The 9,020-nt window shown below is 44.5% G+C and overlaps 1 protein-coding gene across 1 annotated transcript; it reads right to left on the bottom strand.

Moving 5' to 3' along the window:
* Window positions 1-1,390: 1,390 nt before the first annotated feature.
* LOC123407266 (uncharacterized aarF domain-containing protein kinase At5g05200, chloroplastic) lies at window positions 1,391-8,451 on the bottom strand. Its single transcript, XM_045100366.1, has 11 exons — window positions 8,261-8,451; window positions 7,950-8,088; window positions 7,515-7,657; window positions 6,371-6,484; window positions 5,785-5,973; window positions 5,554-5,709; window positions 4,571-4,836; window positions 4,352-4,449; window positions 4,008-4,186; window positions 3,571-3,681; window positions 1,391-1,794 (listed from the first exon to the last, which is right to left on the bottom strand). The coding sequence occupies exons 1-11, from the start codon at window positions 8,336-8,338 to the stop codon at window positions 1,630-1,632; spliced, it is 1,638 nt and encodes a 545-aa protein (XP_044956301.1). The 5' UTR covers window positions 8,339-8,451; the 3' UTR covers window positions 1,391-1,629.
* Between the last annotated feature and the right edge of the window lie 569 nt (window positions 8,452-9,020).

The raw sequence follows: 9,020 nt of genomic DNA on the forward strand, positions 1-9,020 counted from the left end.
GGCAGGACCGGCAGCAGCGGTCGGGCCGCAACCACCACGATCACAACGTCTGGCACCGACGGCCAGGGTGGGGGCACCATGCATGACCGTTGGAACTCCGAGAGGTCGGGGAAGGGGAGGCCGCAGGGCGCGCGGCTAAAAGCCTTGATGACGTCGGCATACTTCTTGCCCTACCAAATGTGACACCGCCCTTTCTTGTTCCACCGATCGTCGGGGTTGGAACGGAGCTCCTCATTCGTTGCGGGCAGGGGGAGCCGGGCTTAACCGTCGGAGGTGATGTGCCACCCTCGCGGCAGACTCGTCGATGGTGGGACGTACATCCCGTAGCACTCGAGCTCCGCCGCCTCCGGCCACGACAGCAAAAACGGCCACGTGTCGCTGTTGTCGGAGCCCGACATGGTGCTCGGGCTCGACGGCGCGTCGAGAGGGAGGTGAGGAGATGAGAGGAAAGGAGAGGGCGGGCAGGGGCGGACTTATATAGCCGGGTAGGGGCGGGGGGCAGGGCGCGCCGACATTAATGCGGAAGGCATGCGTTAGCGCGACGACAGAGGGGAGAAGGCGGCCGACAGCGTGGCAGGAGCACGACATGCGAGGTGTGAAGGCAGGCGATATCACACGGGCTGAGGTGTGAAGGCGGGCAACGCTGACCGACAAGGCGTGACAACATTAATGTGAGGAAGGCGAGCGGCAGCACATGACGACGCTAATGCAGGGAAGGCGGGTGCATAGGGGCATGTACGATAGTGACACATGAATACAGATGCCCCATGATAAAAAATAGATTGAGGCATCTATATTGACTTTTTCTCTCCAATGCAATCTACCATCAAGGTGCCTCATCAAAGAATAAAAAATAAAGACTCTAATACACATGCATATCTACTTTCCATTCTAACTTTTTCAGCTTTTTACACCAGACCACACATTTTCTCTTCAAACACCCGCGTTCTGCATAAAAATTCGCTTTTATCCAAACCTATTTTTTCTATCATCCGATCCTACATGACATACAAAGCATTACCTTGAGCCTATGCATTGTACATGTCCTGATGGCCGGGAGTCACTCGCATGCACACACCACGTCAGCGCCCGATCAAATTTGACCATGGCCGCCTGCTGGCCCGCACTGGCAAGGTGGGTCCAGCCTGCCGCGGTCATGAGCCGTCTCTGACTCGCGGCTCAACGCCTCCCGTGGCTCAGCACATACCCGTACAGGGACGGATGGGATTTTCGACGTGGACGGGCATATGCTCTTTTTAAAATAAGACCATCATACCTTTCATAACAAAAGGTATCGTTTAATCTAAGCCCTTGATATGTTTAGTGAAGGTGTACCGAAGCAGAAATGTTTACTATTAAATCTACGACACTTATTTTGAGACGGAGGGAGTATGATTTTATATTTTTCAAATTCCTGGCTCAATGGAGGCCGACATCCAAAAGCAATTTCTGCTCCAAGATGCCTAAGTTCCACAACAGGAGCCAGTGTTATGTCTGCTCTTACGTGGTTCACTTCTATGCTGGTCGTATGAAATTATATACAGTTCTAGCATGGTTACATAAGCTTGTCACAATGTCACTTGTCCATGTCTTGCAACAATTCCTCAAATGATGGACACTAGAACCAATTCATTCTCTGGTCTGCTTGCTGGAAGTGATGTTAATCCTCTCATCTCTCAGCATGTTCATGCTGGGAGCCAGCAGTCTCGTGTACCGATCAAAATAAAGAAGCTGCTTCATGAGAAGAGCGAATTCCCTAGGAAATTTCAGCCCGTATGACTCGCTAACCCTTACCTGGGAGATGCAACAACAAAAAAGTTAGCTTAGTTTATTTTGTTCTCCAAGAACAATATATCCTACTCGGGATTCAAATCTGCAATTGATACTCAATTATTAAACAGCATGTGCATCTCAGAATGTCATCTTTCATGTTTCCTTTCTAAGGTTTCTCAGACTGATGTATTTCCGTGATGTCCAAGTAATGGAAATGGGTAAGAGCCCGGTTCAAAAAAAAATGCCATCTTTTATCCGGCTTAAATAGGGCAGGTCATAAAAGGATAGAACAATATTTTGGAAAACTAAAAGGAAGGAGCCTATACTTAGTTCTTTTTTTCGAGAAACCGGCAGGAGCTCTGCCTTTTCATATTAGAAGAATAGAAAGTTTTTTGTACAGAAATGTGATAAGATTGTGAAACGCATGACTAAGGGACTCATCAGGACTCCAGAAACATAAGAAAAAACGCATGAGTCTAACCGATACCCTCACTTGCCCTTGCGTGGCCAAATGCCATGTGACGCTGCTATATGCCCTTGAAGGCCAGCGCGGCAACCTCCGGGAGGGTTAAGCGGATCCCATTAAAAGTGTGACGGTTCTTTCCTTTCAGATGTTCCAAAATGTGTAGAGAGGTCTCCCCATGTGGTGCTTCTTAAACTCTTTTGGTGCAGATCATGGTCTCCCACCAATCTGAGACCCCCTGGGTTGTGCCCTGGACGGTAGTAGCCTGGATGATCTCACCAGTCCAAGCTTGAACTTGCTTCAGACAGCCTGGGAAAAGGGGCAGTCTTTGCAGAGATGCACGGCAGTCTCAAGGGCATGCGGCCACACACGGATGGCAAGCACGTCGGCAGTGAGGATTCTACCATGAAGAACGATACAGGAGAAGAACTTGCATTTTGGCTCAGCATGTGCCGAATAGATCTTTGAAGACAGGAACTTGAGGTGAGGTCCGTGGAATTGAAGAGCACAGTCAGAGGCCGAAGAGTAGACGCCGCTGGAAGTCCATTTCCAGGAGATGATGTCATCCCGATCAGGGTCAAGGTTCGTGCGAGCCAACGAAGTCCAAAGGTTGGCAAACTCGTATAGCTGGGATGGGGTGTGCATGCCTGCTATGGCTCGAATCCAGTTATCATCCTGAAGCCCCTTCATAACTGACCTTTGCTTCGTAGTGGCGCTTCTATACGGCTCGGGGGTGTAAGACTTGAGTGGACCTTTGTCACTCAAGTTGTCATGCCAGAACAGAGTCATTGCGCCATTTCCAATTGTGACAGTGGTCGATGCCCGAAAAAATCCATATCTGAATCATCACATGGCAAGGTGGAGCGCACCCACAGCCGCTCGGGATCGGTCCACTGGAACCAAGCCCATCTCATCCTCAGCGCCTGACCAAATTTATCCAGACCAGCAAGGCCAAGGTGGCCAAGCGATTTCGAGCGACAAACCATGGATAGTTGACCAGCCCACCCGACGTGTTGTTGATGTCATCATGCCAGATGAAATTGCACCCGATCTTGTTGAGCTCGTGGGTTGGACTTAGCAGTTCGGAGTGCAAAACATTTTGAACTGCAGTCCAAAAGATAAGAATATGCCTACTGATCGAGTTTCAAAAGAAAAAACAAGAATAGATCTACGGATCTGCATATCTCCCTAACTATTGACTATATCGGAAAATGTGTCACAATAAGGAATACTAGCAACGGGAGGAATGACATTTCATAAAACTCTACTTGAACATTTTGTTTGTAGTTCTACATCGTGTTCTTTCGATAGGACCAGAAAATCAAGAAGCTCACCAGATCAAGAAACAGTGCATTCATCTGCCTCTCGTCTACAACAACATTAGCGGATACAGCTGTAGCATCAGAACTTCTTGCAGCTGCCACTATAATTTCAGTATCCAACTCCTGCTTCACAAACAAGAATGCATTAGTATCATGCACCATAAAATGAACTAGTACAATGGGATGTCAATTACTTAAGAAATACTACAAGGCTAGCCACATTAGCTGCTCCACATAAGCTACCTAAATCCAAATTGAGCGCCACAAGTATTCAGGCCAGGTCTGCTCTGGCATCGAGTTTTATACTTTTGGGACTTTGGCAGGATGCCTCTTCATTAAAGCACACCATCCACAGGCAATAAGGCTGATCAAGCCTTTCGAATATCAAATCAAGTATCTTTCTGTTGGTGATAAAAAGAAGTACCCTTGTGCCCTTCAGTAGACATTACCTGTAGCGATGAGAATATCTTTTGCAAGTCCTTTGCAAAGGAGTCAACATCTATATCATTCCCTGTAGCACCCATTTCGGAAAGGGCCGATGCCATAGCATTGTAATCCTCAGTTGCGAAAGAAGCCAAAAAGATCTCCATAGCAGCCCATGTCCTTGAGGATATTCGACCAACAATTCCTGTTAAGTATATTAACTATTAACTAATATTATTATACTTTGTTCACAAGATGTTATGGCTAAGTGCTAATAAGTAAAGACTATCACAAATTCAATGAGAACATAATGCCTGCTAAATGGCAATAGTAAGATCACTGTAGGAGGAACTTAAGTCTTAAAGCATACCAAAATCAATAAATCCAACACGTCCATCACGAAGCAACCATAGGTTTCCTGCATGCACATCCGCATGGAAGGATTCACATGAAATCAAGCTTCCAAACCTGCACATTATGTGGATCTATCGATATGCTTATACCAAGGCTTGACTACTACCACGTAATTATCCAAATCAATTGTTATATCAGAAGACAAACCGAGGCAGCTAGTGGAAGTGAAACATACCAGACATTGAGGGCAGTGACTAAAGTCAACTCAGGATCAGGAACAAGAGACCTTATAGAATCAAGATCGGTGAGTGGAACACCATACAATCTTTCCATAGTTAAGACACGCTTTGTGCTACAGTGCTGATACACAAATGGAGATTTCGCCTGCTTATCAAATCCCATTGCTTCGATGTATCTTTGGAAAGCTTCCATATTTACAGCCTCCTTTCTAAAATCAACTTCCTCAAGCATTGATTCCTTTATGTCCTTGATGATAGCTACCTAAGAAAATAATATATAGAGCATCCCTTTTTTTGCAGTGCATCGCAGAATTGAGTAATATATACTTCCAGTTTGCATTATCTAACTCAACGGCATCACAAAATGTTGACCTCCAAAAATACAGAAACATGTCTAATATTTTCACAACGCTATCTGTTATCTTGACATGCATGAACCACAAAATACTATGGTGTGTGAGTTATTTGCAGAATCAAATTCTTTCCGAGACAAATTTGCTGTAACTTTCATGGAAAAAAAGAACTCATTGTAGTGTTCTGGTTAATGCAATACTCTGGATTTGTTGATGTAAAGTGTATTGTTTGATATACCTAAATGCAATCACTCTATCACAGTGACCAATTCACTCATACTCATCTACATCATTGTATCTTCACTCGGTCTTTTCAAAACAAAACAAGCAAATGCTCATAGGAGCAAGTTTGTTCATTGGCAAGTTTTGCAAGCTGCATAATCAAACCAAAATACAAATAAATATGCTACGCACGAAACCTTAAAAAGGACATAAACTTCAGTTTTATTGGAATTTCGTCTCAACAATCATTCTGTATAAAAATAAGGTTTACCCCTCAATTGAAAAAACAGACTGCATGGTTGTTATTTTAAAACAGAGAGTATTCAACTTTACTAACATATTTTTATGTGACCAAAAAATCAAGGATGTCCACGTATGGGGACTATGATTAAGAGGTCTCTTACCAGTGATGTCCTCTCTAATTCAGGGCTTAGAAACTCCAAAACACGTGCAACGAGATAGATAAAGTTCAGATCGGCGACCAAAGTATCTTCAATTCCAGGCTTCAGGACTTTAATGACCACATCCTTCTGAGAGCTCTTCAACCTAGCCCCATGAACCTGGATGATAATAAAGATACCTCAATACTTTGATGCTAGACTGAAGAAGGCAATTCAGATGCCACCAACAGAAACCTGTGCTATTGAAGCAGATGCTATTGGCACGGGATCAATGTACTCATATACACTATCCAATGGCCGCTGCAACTCCTCGCGCAATATCGACTCGATCTCACTATAAGGAACAGGTGGTGCTCGGTCAAAACAGTTCTGGAATTCTTCAACATATTCTGCAGGAAAGAAAGTTGGTGCAGATGCTATGAACTGCACAACCACGCAGTCAGTTGACTATGCAGGCCAAATCATCAGACACAGCATATGATTATGAATGGAAAAGAAAACTTCTCTCTGCACCTGCCCAAAACACCACCCCCAAAAAGGTCATGTGCTCTCAAAATTTCCATATGGTACCCTTCGAAAAACTCTAATCGTCATTAGAAATTTAGATGGATGGCGTGTGAATATGGATTCTTAGTTATACAACTTAGGCCCTGTTTGGTGGGCTTCCATAGTGGCTTCCCATGAAAAAAGCTGAAACCAACCAAACACCCTTTTCCGAGACCCGCTTCAGCAAATTTCTTTTCTGACACATAGGTATACATGTAATTTTGGTGTAAACCTAATTTCTTCATGGTAGTATAAAGTATGAACATGCCCTTACCTGACCTAGCTTGATATAAGTTGCACCCATGCGTTCAAAAAGCCTTCTGAGGTAAAGAGGAGAAAGCAAACCGAGCCGCATCTGAGCTGGAATTCCTTCTGATGTGTTAGCTGTCTGCATTAGATTGACAACATAGTAATATAAAAAAGTCTGCTGAAACCAAGACCACTAATAGCTGCATCAATTAAACCTGAAAATTGTGCAAAACCAACCCAAAGCAAACATCACCATCTTCTATAAAGAGTAGGCCTCAATACAGCAATATCTTATATTCTTCCTTACAAGTTGCAACCTAACCGAACTCAACCCACCAGTACTTCAGCAGCTTGACGTTAAATGTATCAATGCCCTGTGACCATTTGGGGGTCCTCAATATGCCTGCATACGCCTGTGCAAGCACATATGTGGGGCATGCACATGCAGTGATATTTTGTCCAGTGGCTTGAAAGTCAACTTGAGATGACATGGTAGGCTCGACCTAAATTTTACATATTCCAAGCAATTCATTTCGAAATGAAGAACCTGCACTCAACAACCTAATACTGGTGACTGCCATTTGTTTCCAGCTCAATTTAATGTACGTAATATGGTAGTGAACCGAGGGGACAACATAAGCAGAGACAGACATGGAATAATGCTCACAGATAAGTAGAGTAACTCTTATCAGAACAAGAGTTTCATAAATTTATAATTAGTTTCTTTTCAAAAAATATGATTAGGTATAGAGCAAGTAATTCATGAAAGGTTTTCAGTTGATTTGGGCTGTCATCAAGTTAGTAATTTTGATCCATAATAAGCTATTTACATAAACAAAAGAAAACGTCGGAGAAAACTAGAAGGTACAATGAGTATGTAATATGGTATGATTATATTACAACTGATTTCAGCAACAGGGACGGCATTGTGACTAGAATAAATTTAAAAGAATTGAATGAATCCACGTGTGCTCATCTTTGTTAATGTTATTATCAGTTATGCTTGTATGATTAATTACATGCCACCAAATGCATCAGAAAACACACTATATTAATCATCTACAACTGTGTGGGTTGTCTGTCATTTTTTAAATGTATGAAGAGCATTTATATTTTCATTCACACCAATATTACAGAAATAAAATAAGAAGAACAAAACGATCAACAACCTTCGAGAAGTCGTTTAGCCACTCCCCACCAACCCCAAGGAGAACTTGGATCCCTTGCCCCATCCTAAAGACACCTCGAGGCCCTGTGCTAATCGACGTCTGGAGAAGATCCTCAACTAATTTCGGCAATTCGCCAGCTCTATCTGCAATTGGACAAAAAATTGGAAACCTCAAAGGTAAGTTTTTCAGACAATGGCAAACTGAACTCCACACATTCAACCCATGTCCCTGTATTACTCCATCACCAAATTACTCTTAGTACCACTTATCCACCTCAAACAGTCATCAACATCACACCAAAATTACAACCATCGCCAGAGGTAAAAAAAAACATATCTATGTTCATTTTCGTATCACTCGTATGGAAATTACCTAGCCATTTCTGCAGGGAATGAAATAATCAGTCACAGACGCCGCGATAAGTCATTAAATTACCTTGGAGTCGACTAGAGAAGTCTTGTGCCTGGGAGGAGTAGCGCGCGAAAACCCTAACCCCTCCCCGGACCCGTCGTCTCCTATCCCGTCCGGCCCCGAGCGCGCCCACCCTCAGCGAACCTCCCCCACCGGATGGAACCTGCAACAAGCCAATAAAACCCCGAATTAGTTCGAGGCGGCTTCCGTTACGGGACAGAATCGAAAACTCAAGCTCGCGTCAAAGCGAGTCCGGAGACGGTGGCATGCTCCTGCACTTGCGGAAGAGGGGTGGGGGAGGGAGGCAGGAGGAAGCGAGAGTTTCGGCAGTCGACCTGAGGGAGTCGGTGGTGGTGGTGGAGGAGGAGAGGGGAGCGAGAAGCGGCGCCCCTAGCGGCCGCCGTCGCCGCCATCAGTGGATGGGTGGGTCGCCGGTGAGGGGGACGAAGTAGACAAGCGTACGAGTGTGATGCGTGAAGTGTGATGAAGCGTGGGGCACGGCGTGCGTTTGTTGGCCTTCAACGGGTGTATGGGAGAAGGGTGCGATACGTGTAGCTGGTAGGTTCTTTAGCTCAAAGAAAATTGATAGGTTCTTTTCTTTCTTGGACGCGTCGGCCGGCCGATAAGTGAAAATCATCCGCCGTCTGGCTGGCCATTCGACGGATGCGGGATGACCATCCGATCTATCGTCACATCAATTGCAACAAGGACAGTATTACAAAAACATTTATAACATAGGTTGTATTGTAAAAATCTTTGCAATAGAGGTGATGTTGCATAACTTTTTGCAACAAAGATCATGTTATAGAAACATTTGCAGATTTTTTTTGCAATAGAGTTAATGTTGCAGAAAACTTTTTTACAACATGAAAGATGTCGCAAGAAAAAGGTCGGTCGCCCGCTGCGAGCTTTGCGACCGCATCTGTTGGAACAAGGTTTGATGTGACAGCGATGAGGGCCCTTACTGGACACGCTCGTTCAAAGAAGGTGGCGGAAGAAGCCAACTTATCCATCGGTTGAGGGGAAGTATTTCCCTTCTTGGGCTTTACTCAAAAAATGTTACTCCTTAAAAGGACGGTGCTAGCCGTCGGTCAG

Source organism: Hordeum vulgare, chromosome 7H, assembly GCF_904849725.1.
Source record: "Hordeum vulgare subsp. vulgare chromosome 7H, MorexV3_pseudomolecules_assembly, whole genome shotgun sequence".
NCBI lineage: Eukaryota > Viridiplantae > Streptophyta > Magnoliopsida > Poales > Poaceae > Hordeum > Hordeum vulgare.